This window comes from Pseudorca crassidens, chromosome 9 (assembly GCF_039906515.1).
Source record: "Pseudorca crassidens isolate mPseCra1 chromosome 9, mPseCra1.hap1, whole genome shotgun sequence".
Lineage (NCBI taxonomy): Eukaryota > Metazoa > Chordata > Mammalia > Artiodactyla > Delphinidae > Pseudorca > Pseudorca crassidens.
The window spans coordinates 1,360,669-1,381,702 of record NC_090304.1 but is presented as its reverse complement, the minus strand read 5'-3'; the positions used below and the strand labels follow the sequence as shown (position 1 = coordinate 1,381,702).

Genomic DNA, 21,034 nt, shown 5'->3' with positions numbered 1-21,034 from the left:
TATACAGTGGGGAGAGGACAGTCTCTTTAATAAACGGTACTGGGAAAACTTGACATCCACATTGAAAAGAATTAAACTGGACCACTTTCTTATGCCACACACAAAAATGAACTCAAAATGGATTAAAGATTTGAACATAAGACCTGAAACCGTAATACTTATAGAAGAAAACATAGGCAGTATGTTGACGTTGGTCTTTGTGATGATTTTTTTTGCATCTGACACCAAAAGTAAAGGCAACAAAAGCAAAAATAAACTAGTGGGACTACATTAAACTAAAACCATCTGCATGGCAAAGGAGACCATCAACAAATGAAAAGACAGCCTAGGGAATGGGAGAAAATATTGGCAAACCACACGTGATAAGAAGTTAATATCCAAAATATCCAAGGAGCTAAAATGTACAAAAGACCTAAATAGACATTTCTCCAAAGAAGATACACAGATGGCCAAGAGGTATATGAAAAGATGCTCAACATCGCCAGTCATCAGGAAAACGCAAATCAAAACCACAAAGTGATACTACCTCACAGCCGTCAGAATGGCCATCGTCAGAAAGAGAAGAGGCATCAAGAGTTGGCGTGCTTGTAGAGAGAGGGGAAGCCTCGTGCACTGCTGGTGGGAGTGTAAATTGGTGCAGCCACTGCGGAAAACAGCATGGAGGCGCCTCAAGAGACTGCAAATGGAATTACTGTATGATGAGCAGCCTCACTTCTGGGAGTGTATCTGAAGGAGATCATCACCTTGAAGCGATTTCTGTACTTCTACATGCGTTGCAGCACTATTCACGATTGCCAAGGCACGGAGATAACCTAAGTGTCCATCGATGGATGAGTGGATAAAGACGACATGGCACGTGTGTACGTATATATGGATCCTTCAAGAGGGAAAAGGCCGGCCACCCAGGGACACATGGTGCACACGTCACTGACAGAAGGCACATGCAGACCCTGTCAGATCACAGAGAAATGGGCAAGAGGCTCCGCGAACGTACAGCTCCCAGGTCTCGCCCTGGTCAGAGGAAGGGGCCCCGCCACGCTGCTCATCGCCATGGGCGAGGGGCAGCCCAGGGCTCAGGGTCGCCTATCTCTGCTGACTTCACGTAACTGGACAACCAGACCTACGTAGATAGTCTTTCCTTTTAACCCTTTCACACTTAGTGTGCACACGTTTAGGTTCCACCCTTCCCGAGCTGTGGGCCGAAGCCCCACTCACGTTGAGGCACACGTGCACCTTCAGCTCCTGAGGCGCGAGGTGGTGTGGACAGAAGGGGGAGAACACGGTGCCAGGAGAAGCCCGGCCGCTGCCTCTGGGGCCAGAGGCAGAGAAGCTGCAAAACAAGAGGGGCCCCAGATAAGCGTCGGCTGAGTGACTGGCATGGCCCACGTTTCTTACTGAAGGATTTTGAAAGCAGCCTTTGTTAATGAAAATCAGCAAGACCCTTCCTTTTCATCTCTGCTGATTCTGGAGTATTTAGTTGAAGTTGCCTAAAAAGAAGGCCCACTCTCCCCACTGCTGTCTGCAGGCTTTGCCCTTGCTCCATGTCGCTGGCCGGTCATGCCAGAGCCCCTCTGCCTGGTTGTGATGTCGGGGATGCCAGCATCCGCTGGGATTTCTGGACAGGCTTTGCTCCAGTCAGTGTCCTTTTCCATCAGACCTCGCGTGAACACCTGGGCTCTGGTGGCCCTCCCGATAGAAATCTGCTCTGTGTCATGGTGGGGCCCACACTAGTGCCCGTGGCGTGCCCCTCCCAGGTTTCCAGAATGTGCTGGGCCCACTTGTAGCTTCTCCCTCTGTTCCATGTCCAGTGTCTTCTTCGTGCCACAGTCTGTCTTCATCCACTCCTCCACTGGGGTGGCTGGAGGCCGCCCAGGAAGGCCCCCCGTCCCCAGTCTCCTGTGCTACCGCAATGTTCTGGCCTCCCTCCAGCCTCTGTTCCTTCTGTCGGCTCCCCTTGCTGGCCACCCCTTTGGAGGCAGGGCAGCGAGGTCTTGGGTCTGTGAACCAGGGTCTCCTGTGGCCGGTCTGTGGGGGGCAGTGCCCGGTGCCACGTGCCTCTCAGCCCCCTCTGCTGGCGTCTCCTGGCCTCTTGCTAGCATCCCAGAGAGGCGGCGGGGCCCTTCCTGCACACCAGCCTGCCCGTGGCCAGAGTGCCCGGCAAGACAGGTCTGCCTGGCCATCTGCCTTGGAGGAGCCCCTGCGAGGCACCTTGTGAGGCGAGTAGCTGGACACCCAGCGCAAGGTTCCTGGGTCAGGTGTTAGAGGGGATCCCCAGGCTGCCTTCTTGTGTATCCCGTGTGGCTGTAAGGACCCAGCACTGCAGAGCTTCTTGTGAGCCAGTGGGGTCTGAGGGCATGAAAGCAGCCACTTTGTAAAGGGGACCGTGGCATGTAGTGGGCACCATGGCAGCTCAGGACACTGCGACCCTGCCCCCTCTCGCTCGCTTACCCACACTGGGTAACTGGGGATTCTGGGGAGAGGGAAGTAAACCCTTAGCCCCATCAGAGCTGACGGACAGATGAGCAAGGCCCCGTGGGACAGCTGACCACTTCCTCTTGCGCTCCAAGCATCCTCTGGGCCCGCAGAGGGCCCATCCTCGCATATGGCCCATTCTCTGCCCACAGAGGTGATGGGAGAGAGGTGATGCCAGGCTCTCACAGTGGCCATAGGCAGGCCGGGAGCTTGGTCTAGGAGACATCTGACACAGACCTCTCTGTGTGCTAGCCAGGAAACGTCCCTTCTCAGAGCTCACAGCCTTTGCGTGGTCCCCACTCGCCTCCAAGGTCAGAGCTGGGCACTTACTTTACTTTGTGTCTCATTTTCTCTTCATTGGGTGAGAGGGAGAGAATAGGTGTGAGCCTTCACCCTTCTGAGGTGTAGACACACTGATGAAGGCTGCGTGCCAGTGTAACCCGTGTGAGTGTATCATAGTTTACCTGAGGTTGTTGTTTCCTGTGAGGTGGTCATAAACACCGTTGTGGGTCCATCTCTCTTTGCTACTTGTTTTTTTTTTTTTTTTGCGGTACGCGGGCCTCTCACTGTTGTGGCCTCTCCCGTTGCGGAGCACAGGCTCCAGATGCGCAGGCTCAGCGGCCATGGCTCACGGGCCCAGCCGCTCCGCGGCATGTGGGATCTTCCCGCACCAGGGCACGAACCCGTGTCCCCTGCATCGGCAGGCGGACTCTCAACCACTGCGCCACCAGGGAAGCCCGCTACTTGTTTTGTAGGAAGCCCGTTGGGGGCCCTCCCTTGATGCTACATCTTGTCACACGCTTTCTGTTACCGGCTGCCTGCTGGGTGGCCCAGGCCCTGCCCTGGCTGGCGCTGTCTGTCCTTTATGGTCCTCCATTTGATGGGTGACGTGTCAGTCCACTCTCACCGTGTTTCTTCTTAGTGGGGCTGAGCCTGTTTTGATGTCTTTTATTACCTTTTATGAGCTTTCCTCTGTGAACTGCTCGGCACAGTCTCGGGATGCTGTTCAGGTGCGCGTGCTGTGCTCACTGCCGGGAAAGGGACTTTTTCTTCCCGTGCTTCCCGCGCAGAGGGACTTCCCTCCGGTGCCAGGAGCTGGTGCCACACTCAGATGTAGTAAGACCTTGGAAGCAGCTGGGCTTGGCGTCTTCTCTTGGCACAGCAGGGAGATTTCACTTTTCTACCCGCAGACACGCTTGCCGGGGCTCTTCTTTCTCTCACCGCGTCAGTTCCGTTCATTTGGAAAATGCTCCCTCCCATCGTGTGCCCGAGGCTCCCGTGCTCTCCTGGCCAGGCCCAGGGTGCCCAGGAGCCAGTCGGCCTCCGGCCCAAGCCCCACGCTCTGCGAGTGGGGACACGCTGGACTGGTGGGCAGCTGCCATTTCACAGACGGAAGGAGGCACAGAGTCGGGCAGCTGCCCCGTCCCGAGGCCGGGAAGTGACGGCCCCCCTCTCTACTCGGAGCCCACCGAGCCTGCTCTCGAGGCCTCTGGGCTGTGTCTAGGGGCCCCCAGGAGGAGGACCGACCCACCTCTCGGCCCTGGGCTCTCTCTCCAACACAGGCTCTGGGCCGGGGGTGGGGGGCGGTGGGGGGCACGTGGAGCACCTTGCCGGACTTGCTGGAGGAGAGAGGGGGGCTCCGCAGGTTGAAAGCGCCGCTTTTTCTCCCCGCGTGTGGCTCCTGCGTCCACCAGAGGGCGCGCCGGGCGCGCCGGAGGCCGCCAGCGGGGCCTGGGGCCCGGGGCGGGGCTTGCGGCCACTGGCCACCGGGAGAGAGGAGAGGCGCGAGCTGGAGCGCACGGGCACTGAGTGGTCCCTCCTACTGCCGGCCGCCCCTCACGTCCGCGCGGGCTGCTGGCTGCTGCCGGTCCGCTGGGTGGCCCGTATCATACGGCGGACCGGCAGCGGCCGGTGGGCTTGGCTGGAACCGCCCGATCGCCTGGGAAGGTGGGAGCTGCGGGCCGACGCCGGGCCTGCACGTGATTCCCACTCCCACCTGCGCGGGGGCGGGGGGCGCCCCGCCTCATCCCCTCCGATGCTGGGCGACCTCAGTGTTTCAATCTCTGAGTGTCTGGAAGGTGAAACAGGTGTTTTGTTGTCTCAGGCGGTCCGCCCCTGGCCTGTTCATTTTACCCTGCTTCCCGCTCCCCCGCCCCATGCTGGGATTTTGTTTGAGGGATCCTAGACAGCCTGTGCCCACTCGGTCTGGTGGCACCCGTCAGGGTGACGGACCTCAGGGGAATGTGTCCATTTTGTGCCCGTGTTTGGTTCCTTGCTTAGCTCTGAGCTCTGGGGAGGCCCAGCTCTGGGCCCACCGCCACTGCCTGGCTGTGTTTGAGCACCTTTCTAAGGGGCCGCCAAGAGGGGGGTCTGCATTTTGCTGCTCGCTGACCTTGAGTGAAGTGTTTACTTCTCAGGGTCCTCAGGAAAACAGCAGCCGCACACGGAGCTTACTTTCTACTTGGCCATTCTGCCATGATGGCCTGAGGCCTGGGCCAGGGGCACTGCCAGGACCAGGGACTCTGCCTGTGGCCCCAGCAGAGGGGGTGGGGACCTCTCTGAGACACACAGGCCTTCTCCAAGGGGTGTCAGAATCTCGAGAGAGGATAGGGTGTGGCTGGTGGCAGTGCGGTCCCACAAACGCGAGGTGCCGTGTGCACCGGGGCTCGCCGGGGGCCCCCCTTTTTGAGCAGGCCTCCCGTGTGCCGCGCCCTCCCTGTGCAGGCAGGAGCCTGGGTTAGCAGCCTTGGCCGGGCTCCGGGTGGAGGGTCCGGTGGGCGACAGACATGTCCTTTGACCTTGATCTCTGGCACATCTCCACAGAGACAGTGGTGTCCGTTTGGAAGCCTTGGGCTGGGACTTGGGTTATATCCCATGGCCTTGGACAGGGTGCAACTCACCCTCAGTGTTGGGTCAAGGGGTTTTCTTTATTTTATTTTATTTTTTTAAAAGAGAAAGGTGAGTATATGATTCAATTTTTTAAAATTTTATTTATTTATTTATTTATTTTTGGCTGTGTTGGGTCTTCGTTTTTGTGCGTGGGCTTTCTCTAGTTGCGGTGAGCGGGGACCACTCCTCACTGCGGTACGTGGGCCTCTCACTGTCGTGGTCTCTCCTGTTGTGGAACACAAGCTCCAGACGCACAGGCTCAGTAGTTGTGGCTCACAGGCCCAGTTGCTCCGCGGCATGTGGGATCCTCCCAGACCAAGGCTCGAACCCGTGTCCCCTGCATTGGCAGGCAGACTCTCAACCACTGCGCCACCAGGGAAGCCCCCAAGGGGTTTTCTGACTCCCTGGCATCGGAAGGTGGGGGATGAAGGGAGGGGTTATCCTGAGGTGCTGCCTGGGGTGGGGGGTTGGGCAGGGGCTGAGCTGTGCCGGGAGACTGTCTAGATGAGGCCAGCCAGCCTCGCAGGCAGGGCAGGGCCTGCCTCTGCGAATCTGCCTTAGCTGGGTGGGAAGCCCTGCCCACAGACGGGCACAGGAGGTGTGGGCATCAATTGGTAGCTGAGTGTGGGGGCCGTCAGGAAGGGGAGAGCCCAGGGGGCCCTTGACGGAAGGGGAGCCGGGGGCCACCTGCCAGTATCCTGTGTGGCGCTTGGCCCTGATGCCTGAGTAGGCTGGGCTGGACTTGTGTGTGGAACCTACCCCCTGCCCAGGCCCACTGGAATGAGAGCTGAGGGTTCTGGAAAGGCAGAGACCCACGGGAACAGAGGTGGGAGAAAACAGCAGACAGAGGAGGAAGTTGGAAAGCTGGTGAGCAAGTGGACGCAGGCTTGAGGAAGCTGGAACCTGAGCGAGCTGGGAAGTTTCTCCTGAGGAGCCTCAGGATGGCTTCCGGATCTGTGGGACCTCGGAGCCTCCGAAGGAGCCGGTTGCAGGTCTGGAGGTGCGCAGGAGAAGCAGCTAGACACCGTGCTCCCTCCCACCTACCTTGAATCTGAGGGTTACTGTCCGGAGAGCACGAGTCCAGCACTGCACCAGGGCCGCCAGCGTGCAGGTGAAGCCTTGAGGACATCCCGCAACCACAGTGATGAGCTTCCCCAGCCCAGTCTTGGACCCCAAGACCTGGCAACCGCAGTCCACTCTCCAGGTAGAAGAGTGCCTGGAGTCTGACCCGCCCAAGAGAAAAGACCTGCAGACGCTGACAGTGGGGAGCCGACGGACAGCACCCGTGCTACCTGCTATAGGGAGGCACACGGTCCCCCAGTGACATGCCCTGAGTGCCGCCCGTGCACTTCAGTGCCACCTTTAAGTATGAGTGGGTGGCCAGGGCCACCAGGTGTTTTGTGGAACGTGTGAACAGGAACGGCAGAGACCAAAACCTAAAGAAAAAGAGGGAGCAGACTCTGAACAACCAAGTAAAATGGGGCTGTCGTTAGTTTCCTCAGAGACTTACAGACCATGGAGAACCCCGGCAGGTAAGAACTGACTGGTACAAAGAAGGAACATCCAGAGAATTAAAAAGAACGCTTGCAGGTTAGAGGTGCGATAGCAAATTAAAAACCTGGTAAAGGGATAGGAGATAAAATTTGGGTGTATTTCCCAGCAAGTAGAACAAAAAGTCAGGTATGGACACCGGGAGTGCAAGAGTAAAGACATTAGAGCATCAGTGCAGGGGGCTCTGCGGCCACAAGGGAATTCCAGAAAGAGCAGGAAACAGAAAGAGGGAATTTTAAGCAACTCAAAAATTTTCCAGAATCACAGGAAGTGAGTTCACCCCATGCCCCACACAGTGAATGCTCCCTGTTCCCACAGCAGGGGACACGGTTGTGACATTTCAGAGCACAAGGGATAAAGAAAGGATTTCAGAAGAGAGGAACAGAGAGGAACAAAACAAAACAAACCAGGAATCCGAACAAAATTCCAACCCGGAAACTAAAAAATAATCTTCAAGAGACTGTCAGAAAAGGACTTGCAACATGGACTTAATTTCACATCAGCCAAACGGTTAATCCTGCGTGAGGATAGAATAAAACTTGCATGTAAATTCTGAAAAAAACAGTGCATCTCATCAGCCCCCTTTCAGGAAACTTCTGAGGAGACCCAGTGCCGAAGGGAGAGGAAGGGGGTCTTCGGCCTTGGGAGGGACAGCAGCCCTGCAGAGGGCTGGGGAGCTACCTGGTCAGAGCTGGTCACCTCCGGGGGTGCAGGGAGGGGCTGCAGCTGAAGAGCCCCGGCTGAGACTTTCATTCCGGGCTCCCTGTCAGGAACCCACTCAGAAAATACTGAGGGTGGTTCAGGTTACTTCCGAGGCGTTGGATCCAATCCTATTCTTGTTTGGGGCCTGTCCTTATACAGCTCTCCCTCAACTTACCATGGGAACTACATCCTGACAAACCCATCCTAAGTTGAAAATATTGAAAGTTGAAAATGCATTCAATACACCTGACCTCCTCGCCTACCTTAAACGTGCTCAGAACACACAAATTAGCTTACAGTTGGGCCAGATCATCTCACACAAAGCCTGTCGTGTAATAAAGTGTTGAATGTCTCGTGTAATTGATTGAATATTGTACTGAAAGTGAAAACCAGATGGTTGTGTAGGTCCAGAATGGTTGTGGGCCAGGTTCACCCTTGTGATCGCGGGCTGACTGGGGGCTGCACTGCTGCCCGGCCTCACTGCTGGGAAAAGGCCAAAATGCCAAATTCCAAGTACAGTTTCTACTGAACGTGATTTCCCTTTGCACTGTCGTCAAGTCAAAAAAATCACAACTCGAACCTTAAGTCAGGGATGTCTGTATTCTTAATTTTCCCCATTAATAATCCCTGGCTTCAGTTTTTAGACACGCCACATTAAACCTAACTCCGTGTGGTCGGCGTGCCGTGCCTGGGGTGGCTGTCAGCTCGCAGACACGCGTGGCCACGTTGCTCCCCCAGCATCTTTCCGTCCTTCCTCATCCTACGTGCAGTGCTTACTTTTTAAAGACATTTTTTGGGAAAAGGCATGACCAGTGGAGGGAAGCTCACCCATAATCCTGTATTTCATCATGAAGTGAGTTCTGATGACGTCGGTCACCTGGACCCTGGGCGCAGGCAACCACCTTTGTGAACACCTTTGTGTTCACCTGGCAGGCGCAGGTCACAGGCTGGACATCCTCTAGGCCTGTCTTGGTAGCGATCAGCCCCGCTCTTGTCTCCGAAGTTACGGGATTGCGTTGGAAAAGCGTGTGTGTGTGCGCACGTGTGTGCGCGAGTAATATGAGTGGTGTTGAGGTGTAATTTACGTTCCACGGCGTCCTCCGAGTTGAAGTGCGCCCCTCGATGAGGATGGATTCTCGTTGGCAATGGCGTTCCCTTCGAGGCACTGCCTCCCCGTGCCCTCCTGCCGCTCCTCTGCTTTCTGGACCGGTTCTGCCTCTGCTCTGTGGTCACCGGCAGCCATGCGGCAGCTCCTTCTCTCGATTGCAGGGCAGACTCTGTTGTGTGGCGGCGCCAACTTGCAGTGGTGGGCGCTGCCGTCTGCACCCCTGTCCCGCGAGCGCCTCTCCCCTGCGGCTCCTCTGGCCTGAGCGCTGCCCTCCTGCCAGCCGGGCCTCCCCTGGAGGAATCTGAGGTCTGGGCTGCAGCATATCTCGCTCTGGCTTTCCTCTGACTTTCTGACACTCCCACGTCGGATGCCTTCCCTCTAATTTAGAGAAGAAAACAGATCTCCAGTCGGAGGCGAATATGCCATGGGGACTGCTTGACTGCCGGCCGCCCTTTGACCTTGGTGAGCCGGGTGTCCAGAGGAAGAGTCTCCTCCTTCTCCTGTGTGACCGACTGCGTCCCCTTGTTTCTCCCATATAAAACCCCCAGGTCCAGGCCCTCACCAGGCCTGATGGCCGCAGTGGGAAGTGGACAACGCAGGACACCAGCCCGGCAGGGTGGCTGGAGCTCTTTGATGATCGTTGACCCTCACGGCCTTCTGAGTGCCGTGACCCAGGCGCGGCCAGGTTTGTAAGCATGCCGTGAAGCTGCTCAGCTGGCTCAGCGCATCTTATGCTCATGTGGGGCGTGTGGACGTCTTCAGGTCTGCAGCTCTGACAGTCGCCGCGAGTTCTCCCCGGACCCCTGACGGGTGGCGTTCCTGGCGGTGGTGAGGGGACAGCCTGGGGCCCGCGGGTGGGGGGCTGTGGGCAGGAACTCATTCTCCGCCTCCACTGGGCTCCTAGCCTGACCTCTCTTGGGGTCCTTCCCTCTCTGGAAACTTCCTACAGCCCTTCCATGTGCAGTGGACCTCTTCCATCTCTCTCTGACGTTTTTCTCAGGAAAGACTGTTTCTTGATTGGATTTTAGTGTTTTGGTTGGGGGAGATTCCCAGTGTTGGTGCCGGAGTGCCTGCCGGGACAGGCCTGTGCGGGGACAGGCGCAGGCGTCTCCCTTCTGCGTGCACTCTGAGCCTCCTTCCTGTGGACTGAGCCTGGGCTAAATCTTGCCTCCGAGCCTTTTATACCAGCGGGGAGGGCGGGGCGACTTGGCAGGACCCACATCACCCTTTATCACCCTTTACTTAGGCGGCCTGGGCTCCGTGCCAGCTTGGCTTGTGAAGACTGGGCGGGGGGGGCAACAGTGTCCCAGTCCCTGGCCATGAGCTGGCCTCTCTGTGGGCGTGGAGCGCACTGGGGAGCGTTGCTCCTGGTGCCCCCAGGCCCTCGCTGGTCACCACCTGGCTCTGCGTCTGCTCGTCTGGCAGCCAGCGCTGCAGGGGTCAGACGTGGCTACTGTGCAGTCTGGGCGCCCCTGTGGTCGGTGGTGGCCAGGGGCCCAGCAGACCGACTAGGCTCCACCAGCCACTCCCACTGGGTGGCATTTGGCTGGACTTGAACCTGAAATGCCACCATGACGTGTGGGGCATTTCTCTGCCTTGTAACTTTGTGCTGCTCTCCTGGCCCTGAGCCCTGCAGGGGTGCAGCCTGCCTCCCCTCTTCCCTTTCCAGGCGCTCTTCCTGCCTGGCCTCCGCCCTGCTCCAGCATCTGGGCGTTTCCACGCTTACCCTGGCAGCCGGGCTCCAGGTCGGCGCTTGACCTCCACCCTGACCCCACAGGGTGCTGTGCAGGGGTGTTGGACAGGTGTGTGAGGGATGTAGGGTTAGCCCTGGAGGGCGATGGGCCGGAGCCCGGCCCCGTTCTCCCCCAGCGCCAGCAGACCTAGCCGCACTCAGGCTGGGAAGGGGCGAGCCCAGCAGGGGCTTTCTCACACCGGAGGGGAGAAGGTACAGCAGCCCTTTCTCCTCTCTGGTATGAGGCGTGGTGGCAGTTTCCTGGGAGCGGTGGTGGTTTCGGGGCTTCTAACTGCAGCCGCTTCCTCTGCCGAGCAGGGCTGAGAGGGAGGCGCGGATCCGGCCCTTGCAAGTCGGACTCACCCACCTGCCTCCTGAGCAGCTGCCTGGGCTGTTTGTGACGAGCCGCTGAGGGCCCTGCGCTCTGCCGGGGCAGCTGAGCTTTAGCCAGGCATAGAAATAAGCTTCCTTCCCTTCCAGAGGTGCCTGTCCCCTCGGGGGAGGGGGTTGGTGTTAAGAGCAGAGGGTCTGGAGCAGGTGGCCTGCGTCAGATCTGGACTTTGCCTCGGCTGTGCCTCCGTTTCCTCCACTGCAGGATGGGGACGTCAGGGTTCAAGTGAGAAGTCATCGGAGCTGGGGAAGTCATCGGAGCCCTCGGGGAGGCCACAGGAATGGAGTTGGGGCACCGAGGCCCAGGAGTTGGGATTCCGGGAGGTCATTTCCTGTCTGTCGTTGCTGGTGCATGTGCACGGGGCTCCCGGGCCAGCGCGGTCTCGGGAAGCAGAGCGAGGCTCTTGCCACCCGCCTCGGGATGTAGCAGGTCCACTCGCAAGCAGGGGGAGGTGAGGAGATGGCCTCAGCCCTCTGTGGGAGGGGCTTCTCCTTCCTCCTCTGTCCCCTGGGTGGTGTGGGATGAAGACCTCTGTCCCTGCACCAGAGAGTGTCGCTGCAGAAACCCTTCCACTCCTGCCTCTCCCACCACTGCCGCGTGTGTCCTGAGTGCTCTTCCGTTGGTCCCAAGCTGGTTTCTTGGAGTGGAACTCTAGTTTTCCCCTCTGAGATCCAGCGTGGTTACCCCATGGAGTGGTGACCCCGCGGAGTGGCGACGCCATGGGGTAGCATTGGCTGCAACATTGGCAAGACGTCCCAGCACTTCTGACTGAAGTCACAGAAGCACCTTTTTCAGTCACTCCCCGGGACCTTTCCACTCATGAGAACAGTGACTTTACCCCAGCAGTTTTCCCATACTCCAGGGCACGAGCTGGCTAGGCTCTTTGGGGCATCTGGATGTGGCCCCAGCGTGGGTGGGTGGCAGTGGGGGATGGGCTCAGGAGCCTGCGGGGGGAGGGGCGGACACTGTCTGTAGGCCGGTGCGCTCCAGGTGCTGAGGAGAGAGACAGGGCAGGCCCGTGAGAAGATAGCCTCTGTGTGGCCGTTCCAGTCCCCTAAAACCTTTGCCTACTTTTTCATTTTTGAAAACATAGACGAAGCTATTTGTTACCATGAAATGGATCAGTCCTACAAAAAGGAGTTGAGAAAGTGGTAGTCAGCCCGGTAAGTGCCGTCCAGTGTAGAAATAAGACATCCCAACACGGTTGTCTTCTTTTTCTTTCCTGTGTTTCTAAAGTGAATCATTCATTGCAACATAACACATGCAGAGAAAGCACAACTCCGAGTGCACGTGTGTGCGCGGGTTTCAGGTTAGCGCACCACGCCCTGCCCATGTCACAGAACCGGCAAGGAGGCAGCACGCAGAGGCCCTGCGACCCTCCTGTCCTCGCCTGACATCTGGCACCTGGTTGCCCTTGGGTGTTCTGTGAATGGAATCCCGTGCCAGTGGCCCTGGGGCGGTGGCTTCTTTCGCTCTCCGCAGGCCTGCGGGACTCAGCTGCTGGTGCGCCAGCAGGAGTCCTGCTCTCTTGTTGGTGTGTTTGCCTCTGGTCAGCTTTTACGAGGTGTAATTTACATTCCACTGAATCTAAAATGTAAGCTTTGTTGAATTTCAACAGAGGTGCGTAGCCTCTGACCACCCACAGGGACAGTATAGAACACTGGATGTCCCCTCAACACCCCCTTGGGCCTTGGCAACCACTGACCTGCCTCCTGCCTTCTGTTCTGGCTAAAATCCGTCTAGAGGGCTCCCCGAGCGTCTGGCGTGTGGGGTCTGCCCCTTCTGAGCCTGCTGCTTTGAGGCTCACCCAGGTGCTGTGCGTAGCTGCACTTTCTTCCTTTTGTGGCTGAGAAGTGGGCTCTTTCACAAATAAGACAGTTGGCTCAGCCGGAGGCCATTTCCGCTGTTCCCCACGTGTTCGCAGATCATGAATCGCGCTGCTGTGGGCACTGACGGTGTCTTCGTGTGCCCGACGCCTTCGTCCTTGCTGCAGAAAGGAGAAGAGTTGCTGGGTGGCTGGGGAAGGGCATGTGAGGCTCTGGAAGACTTTCGCCCTGTCCTCTCCACCCCCTCCAGCGGCTCTGGTTTCTGCACGTCCCGCTCAGCCCTTGTTAGCCTCCGTGGTCGGACTTCGGCCATCCTGGTGGGTGTGGGGTGTAGCTTCTCTGGGGAAATGTCTATTACAGTCTCTTGTCCATTTTTCAGTTGTTGCATTTTGAGAGCGCTTTGTCTGTTGGGGACAGAAGTCCTGTATCAGTGTGTGATTTGCAGACCTCCTCTCCCAGGCTGTGGCTTGTCTTTCCGTTTTCTTACTAGTGTCTCTTGGGGTACAAACATTGTTACTGTTGATGCTGTCCAGCTCCCCGTCACCTTCCGTGGACTGTGCCCTTGGCGACTTGCTCTGTTACGTGCAAGGACTGAGCGTTCGTTCCCGCTGCTTCCGAACAGAATTCCCAGTTTGGCACATGGCCCTTTCTGCGTGTCTGGGGCTGGCCTCCTGGAGGGGTCAGGGGCAGGCAGGCAGGGTGCCTGGGTGGACGTGAGCACCTGAGTCTGTGTCTGCCTCCTTTACTGGAGCTCACGCGTGTAAAAGAGGTGCAACTGGGAGGGCGAGGAGAGACGCATTCTGACACCAGCCACGTACCTGTGAAGGAGTGGGAGGGCCGTGGCCCCCGGCTGCATGAGCTTGTTCACGGTACCGTCAGGGGCCGGCGGGGCAAGCCTGGGGTGGGGGGCAGGGGCACTGGGGGTGGCCAGGGGAGGAAGGGTGGGAAGAAAGGGCACCATTGCCCGGCAGCTGTACTCGCAACTCACACGTGTGCTCATAAACACGCACATACACTCACAACACAGACTTACCCACATAGATGCACATACCTCACACACATGCTTGTAAGTACACACATCCACTCACAGCACACACAACACACGCTCGCATAGACACACACACAACTCACGCATTCATACCCATTCGCATGTACACACATGTATACATGACTCACACACATACAGATACACACACACACCACTTTATTTTGTTTTTAAAAACGCTAGTTTTTCCCCCAGTTTTTTTTTAATAAATTTATTTATTTATTCTATTTTTGGCTGAGTTGGGTCTTCGTTGCTGTGCGCGGGCTTCCTCTAGTTGCGGCGAGCATAGGCTACTCTTGGTTGTGGTGCACGGGCTTCTCATTGCGGTGGCTTCTCGTTGCGGAGCACGGGCTCTAGGTGCGTAGGCTTCAGCAGTTGTGGCACACAGGCTTAGCTGCTCCACGGCATGTGGGATTTCCTGGACCAGGGCTCGAACCCGTGTCCCCTGCGTTGGCAGGCAGATTCTTAACCACTGCGCCCCCAGGGACGTCCCCAGGGTACCTTTTGTCTCAGATATTTTAGTTTCCATATCTACAAGTTCAATTTAGATCTTCAAAAAAAAAAACCACGTTTTTTTTTTTAAATCTCCTTATCACGTGTCCAGTGTTTCTCTTGTCTCTGGAACAGATGGGATACAGTCATGGTGACGTTTTAACACCACTGTCTTCTGACTGTGTCATTGAGCCATTTTGGGGTCCTTTTTGATCGACTGCTTTGATTCCTAGTAATGGATTGTTCTCCTCCTTTCCTGAGGTTGGATGCAAGGCCTTGGGGTCTTTGCCTTGTTCGGTGCTGGTTGTTTTTGTGTGTCTGTGTTCCTTGGACTCAGTTGGAAACGATTGAGTCTTTTCAGTTCTTGTGTTTGTTCTGTGTTGGTGGGATTATGGCGATGTTTCATTTCAGGCTGGTTTTTCTCACCACTGACACAGGACCTCTGGAGGTCTCCACCTGGTGCCACTCTGGCTGGTGGGGAAGGAGCTCTTTTTGGGCCCATGCGAACCTTGAGGAGGGTCCTGCAGATCCTTCTGGGTGGCTTGTCCCTCCCGCAGCAGTTCCTTGTACATGTGCCCTGTCCCGAGCTCAGCCAGGGACCCCACGGGGCCCCTCAGCACGTCTGCCGAGCTCTCCCTGCAGCGCTTTCCGCTCAGTGTCCTGTCCCCCTGGGGCGCTGCCCCCTGACCTCTGGCTGTTTGGCCTCTCAGACTCCCCGCTGAGACGCCTCAGCTGGGATCCCTCGGGGCCCTCCTGGGTCCCCTTCCTACCATGCTGATCCATCCAGGCGGGAGCAGGCCACTGCAGCGTCCCCTCGCCGGTTCCCGTCTTGCAGGGATCACCGCGCTCTGTTGCCTGACGTCCAGTGTCTTGAAAACTGTCATACATTTGTCCAGTGTCCTGTTGTTTGAAGCAGGAGGTAAAAACCAGTCCTCATTACTCCCTCTCTACTGGGAGTAGACGTCCCAACTGGCAGTTTTAGGGCTTTCTGGTTTAAAAGGTGCACAGGCTACAACATGGATGAGCCTTGGGGACATTATGCTCAGTGAAATAAGCCAGAAACAGAAGGACAAATCCTGTGTGACTCCACTCACGTGAGGTCCCTAGAGGAGTCCCATCCATAGAGACGGGAAGTAGACGGTGGGACCCGGGGCTGGGGGAGGGGAGGGGAGTGAGTATTTAACGGGGACAGTGTCCATTTGGGAGGGTGGAGAAGTTCTGGAGGCGGATGGGGGGTGGCTGCACAGCAGTGAATAATATACTTTATGCCCCTGAGCCGTGCGCCTAGAAACGGTTGCAGTAGTAAATTTTATGTCGTGTGTTTTGCTACAATGAAGAGTATTTAGAAATGTTTGTTTTTTCAAGCAGCTGCCTTTGTGAAGCCCTCAGTCCCGCCGTCTTTTGGCTGTTGTCTCTTGGTTCCCTCACAGGAGCAGTGTTGAAATTAGCTGGAAACCCCTGCCGCTCCCCTTCCTCTTGCATCTTCTGAGTTACGTCGTGTCTGGTGCTCCTGTCATGCAGGGTTGGCTCTCCAGGTGGGATGTGCTTGGTGCTCACACCGCCCTCAGCAGGTGTCCTTAGAGCGTCGCGCGTGTCAGGTTCGCCTGGAGAGCTTCTTCACCCACATCCCGGCTTTTCTGCAGAGTTTCCGGTCAACCGGGCTGGTGAGCCTGAGAACTGGCATTTCCGACAGGCTCCCAGGTGATGCTGGTGATGCTGGCCCAGGAGCAGGTGGAGAAGCAGCCGTGTAACTGTGTGGAGGCCTCGTGGGCGCGGGAGCACGTGAGCTGCACGCCCCTCGCGGAGTGTCTGCCGCCTGCACAGCACTGTCGATGCTGGGGCAGGACGGGTCTTTGTGTGGGGCCTCCACCCACAAGACACCAAGAGCACCCCTCACTGGGAAACTGCAGACATTCTTACACATGCTTTTTCAGAACATAGAGGAGGAAATACTACCTAACTAATTCAGTGAGGCTAAAATAAGACAAGAACCTAACAAGAAAAGGACAATTGCAGAGCACTGTCCTCCGTGAACACAGGTGTAAAACTCCCTAAGAAAGCATTAGCAAAGCGAATCCGGCAAAAATACATAAAAAGAATAACAGGTCATAACCCAGAGAGGATGTTTTCCCAGAAGTCTAAGCTTAGCTGACCTTTGAAAATCAGTCAGTATAATTCACCACATTAACAGAATAAAGGAGAAAAAAATCTCAATTAGATGTAGAAACAGTGCGTGACAAAATATTCACGTAAGCAATCAGCAAACCAGGAATAGAAGGGAATGTTCTCAAGTGGTAAAGGGCACCCGGAAAAAATCTAGAGCTCATATCAAATGTTCAATTGAAAGACTAGACTGAACATCTTGCCCTACGATCAGGAACCAGGCAAGGATGCTGTCTCTCACGACTTCTGTTCAGCACTGTGCTGATGGTCTTAGCTGTGCCATGAGGCAAAAAAAAGAGAGAGAGAGAGAGAGAGAAGAAGAAGAAAAAGAAATAAAAGGTATAAGTATTGGAAAGGAAGAGGTAGTTTGTTTGGGAAATAACAGGGTCATATATACTTATAAAATTATAGGAAACTGCAAAAAGTCTGCTAGAGCTAAAGAAAAAAGGTGAATTTAGCAACATCTCAGGATACGGGATACAAGCTGTTTGGGCTCACAGCTCCTGTAGCTGCTCTTCTCCATCCTGTGGCCCTCAGCTCAGTGGTTGGCCAAATCCCCTTCCATCTTCTGTTTCCCATGGCACTGCCTTGCTGTTTCTTCTAGTCTAGACTTCATTTCAGGAACTTTCATTTGTGGTTCTTACTTTGAGTTCTTTTGTCTCTCTTTTCAAATCTTTCTTTTTTTTTTTTTTTTTGCGGTACGCGGGCCTCTCACCGTTGTGGCCTCTCCCGTTGCGGAGCACAGGCTCCGGACACGCAGGCTCAGCGGCCATGGCTCACGGGCCTAGCTGCTCTGCTGCATGTGGGATCTTCCCGGACCGGGGCACGAACCCGTGTCCCCTGCATCGGCAGGCGGACTCTCAACCACTGCGCCACCAGGGAAGCCCTCAAATCTTTCTTTAAATCACTTTATTTCTGAGGTTTTCAAATTCCAGTTTATCGAGGTACAGTTTTCATCTGTTTTGTGTGTGTCTTTTTGGAGTGTTTTAGTTATTACTCTTCCTTATTCTTTTCTATTTTCATTGGACTCAACCTTGTAGCTTTTCCCACTTGCTCTTAAGTGCACCACATTTTCCTGCACCTTCAACTAGGGTTCTGGGCCCGATGGCTTTGCTGCCTTCACAGCACGGGAGCCTCTTCTTCTGTGGTTTCACAAAGCCACTCAGAACCTCCAGGTTTATCACCATCAGTGGGGGAGGTCGGAATGATCCCCGGGGGTTGGATCAGAGATGGAGGCGTCAGGATGAACTCACGTCTAGCCTAATGTGGTTGCAGTGTACACGTGAGTGGGGATGTAAACATATAGATTGGCATGCACACCCGTCTCCTTGCTCTGTCAGCTGAGAGGGTCTAGGAAAACGACATCCCAGCAGCAGTGGGATGACCAGGTCAGTTCTCGGTCTTTATTTTTATCTATTCATTTTTTAAAATTTATTTATTTTTGGCTGTGTTGGGTCTTCATTGCTGTGCATGGGCTTTCTGTAGTTGGGGTGAGTGGGGGCTACTCCTTGTTGCGGTGTACCGGCTTCTCGTTGCAGTGGCTTCTCTTTGTTGCAGAGCACGGGCTCTAGGTACGCAGGCTTCCATAGTTGTGGCACATGGGCTCAGTAGTTGTGGCTTGCGGGCTCTAGAGCGCAGGGTCAGTAGTTGTGGCGCACGGGCTTAGTTGCTCCGCGGCATGTGGAATCTTCCCAGACCAGGGCTCGAACCCGTGGTCCCCTGCATTGGCAGGTGGACTCTTAACCACTGCACCACCAGGGAAGTCCCAGGTCTCGCTCTTTAATTTTCTCCAATAGAGGGACCTAGGGCTTCTCGAAGAAGTGGCTGGTTGTGGGACCAGGGCAGGGAACATAACAAGATGAGCCTAGAGGCACCTTCTGCTCAGTTATTCCAACTGCCCGGAGGCTGTGTCCTCCCAACCCAGGGCCTCCAAGTCTCACTCGCTCACTGGGTGAGCGCGGTGCCTGGGTTCCTGCCCTGGTCCTCACGTGCAGCCGGGACTCTGTCGGCGTCCCCAGCTTTGCCCGGGCAGTCAGCCTGCCCCACTACACGTCAGGTAGTCCTCTCGGTGGCTTTGGAGTTGCCGCCGCACAGAGCTGGCCTGAGCCTGGATGGATGGTTGGCCGGGCCCTCTGTGGGACACAGCGTCGGGGACAGAAGCCTGGGCTGAGGCCGGGGTGCTGTGCTGCCGCTGGACGGGGCTTCTGGACAAGCGTGGCCGTGCTGCCCCCATTGGCAGCTGTCCCCATGGTCAGCCAGAGATGAGGGCTGCGGAGAGCGTCGTCCTCTTTCACACGTTTGCTTCTGCAGTCCCTGGTGGTCTCCTGTGTGTGGCCCAGCTGTAAAGGAGGCCTCGGCCACACAGCTTCTTGTGCCCCCTCGGGAGGCCTCTGGCCGTGTCCATTGGGATCTCCACCGCCCACTGCCTACGGCAGCTCGGCTCCTGCTTGGGGCGCCCCGGCCTTGTCTTCCCAAGGCTGTGGATGCAGACACCACACGCCCGCGTCTGCACTCTGCAGGTGCATGGTCAGCCGTTCCCTGCAGCCCAGCTGGGGCGCCCGCCCAGCCCCGCCTGCTCAGAGAGCTTTCCCGGCCACATCGGAAGGGCCCTCGTGCCACGGCGGGGCCTCACTGACGGGTCCTCTCTGGGCTATGCCTGTCCCCTCGGCAGTGGCCTCGCCCCACGCTGCGCCCGCACGGCGCCACTTTGAAAAGGCGATTGAGACACTCCCTCGTGTAACCAGACTTGGCCGGCCTCCGCCTGTAAAAGGAGCAGCTGTTTGTCCCTGCCCGGCCAGAGCCCGTCTTCCTCCCCCGCTGTCCTCATTGGCTGGCGTGGCTGGCTCCGAGTCAGGGCGAGTCAGGGCTGCTCGGAGGGCAGGGCGGCGGGGAGCAGCGCCGGTGCCGGGGCTCCCACTTTCCCAGCCTGCTTCCGCGCTGCCCATCATGCTGGGAGACCACAGCAGTGTCCCCACAGACCGGGCTCTGCTCAGCCAGCCCCCGAAGACCGGGCTCAGCTGCAAGATGGTGCTTCAAGCAGTCGGCAAAGTGCTCAGGTGAACGTGGCAGGGACGGCAGGGCTGTGTGACTGTCCCTAGTCCCTGCCCCAGGGTTCAATCTCGGGAGGAGTGGCCGTAGTTGTCCTCTGGGTCAAGTTGCCGTGGTGTGCAGACCCCTCCGGTGGGACTGGGGGGCTGGTGGGCCCCGGGCAGGCACGGCCCCACCTGTGGATGCCTGGGAACCAGCTGGACATGGTCAGAACTATGTTTGGAGTGAGGTTCTCCCTAGAGTCCTGTGCTTCCTGCTGTTTGGTGGGGGGGGCCTGAAAGGGAAGTGTTTGGCCCAGAGGGTCTGGGTAAGAACAGGGGGCGCCCATGACCGGTGTCCGTCTTTCTGATGAACCACGTCTCAGACCGCAGCAGACCTGCCTCGTGCCCTCCCGAGCCTGCTGGACAGAGCCTTCGCTGCCCCCGGCGTCTGGCCTCTGGTCCCCGGGCAGGATGACCAGTCTGTCCACCAGCGGCCTTATCTAGAGAACTGCCCTGGGCCTTGTCTGCTGTAGGGGCGTTACCAGAAAAGCAGGTTCTGACCTCTTTTCTCACCTCTTTTTCTGACCTGCTGCAGCAGAGCCTCCGGTGTCCCACGCGAGGGGTTTGGAGAAACTCCAGCGCCTCTTCTGTCTCAGGGTGGAAGCGTCTGTTTCAGGCATTCGGGAGAGCACTGGGGGGCCCTGCTCAGCCCAGCTGGGAGGGGAGGGGGCCCAGGGTAGACTCCTGGCGGGGTCAGGAGCGCTGTCCCTCCTCACCCAGGATGTGTCACAGTTTAGACTGAAATCAGGTTTCCTTCAATGTAATAATCTTGTATTTGCCTGTAATTTGGGTGGGTCCTAACTTTTAAGTGAAAGTATCTTTTGCTTTTCTAATCCTGTCTTTAATTGCAACCAAGCTAAGCAGGCCTCTTGGTCAGGGTCTGGGGTGAGGGCCAAGTGTGGCTGGTGGTGGGACCAGCAGTGAGCTCTATGACCTGTGTCTCCGGCTTCCTATGGTTTGCACCCTCCTCTCCCACAGGGGCCGCCCTCTGCCACCCAGGGAGGACTCACGGGGAGTCTGCCCTGCGATGTAAAGGTGTGGGGCAAGCTGGCAGTGCCCCCTCCAGGTCGTTGGTTCAGATCAGGAACGGTGACGTCCCCACAGCGAGTGGGGGCCGGTGCGTGCCTGTGTGCACATGGCGTGGTGGGAGGGGCCCGGATGCCGAAACAGGCTCCACGGAGGACAGGAAGGCAGGGCCAGCCCTCTGAGCTGTCTGCGAGAAGGAGGCCAAGACCGTCCCCCTGGGGGATCCGAGAAGACTTCCCAGTGAAGGTGGCGGTCCAGCCAGGTGTTAGAAGAAGAGCAGCTTATTAGCTCATGGGTAGGGGAGGATGCGGGCTCTGAGCAGCGTGGCCGCCTCGTGGCTGCGGTTCTGGACGGAGCAGTGCCCCGAGCACCTGGTGTGCATGGACGGTGGGTCTCGGGTGTCTGCAGCCCTCGCTCGTCTGCCCCGGTGGCTTCCCTCTCAACGGGCCTCTTATTTTGTAGGGGACGTGGCTTCCCTCTCAACTGGCCTCTTATTTTGTAGGGGACGCGCGACTGTGAAAGTGCGCTTTGTTTGGGTGCTGACTGCC

The 21,034-nt window shown here is 57.0% G+C and overlaps 1 protein-coding gene across 2 annotated transcripts in view; it reads left to right on the top strand.

The window, feature by feature from the left end:
* MOB2 (MOB kinase activator 2) overlaps positions 1-21,034 on the top strand; it is a 49,898-nt gene that overhangs the window by 13,738 nt on the left and 15,126 nt on the right. Inside the window, exon 1 of one of the 2 annotated variants that reach the window (XM_067747879.1) lies at positions 19,252-19,427. The exons of the other annotated variant lie outside the window; for it this stretch is intronic. Coding sequence (XP_067603980.1) covers positions 19,318-19,427 — 110 coding nt within the window. The 5' untranslated portion in view covers positions 19,252-19,317. Of the gene's footprint in view, positions 1-19,251; positions 19,428-21,034 lie in introns of those variants that run through there. 2 annotated transcript variants of the gene reach the window in all.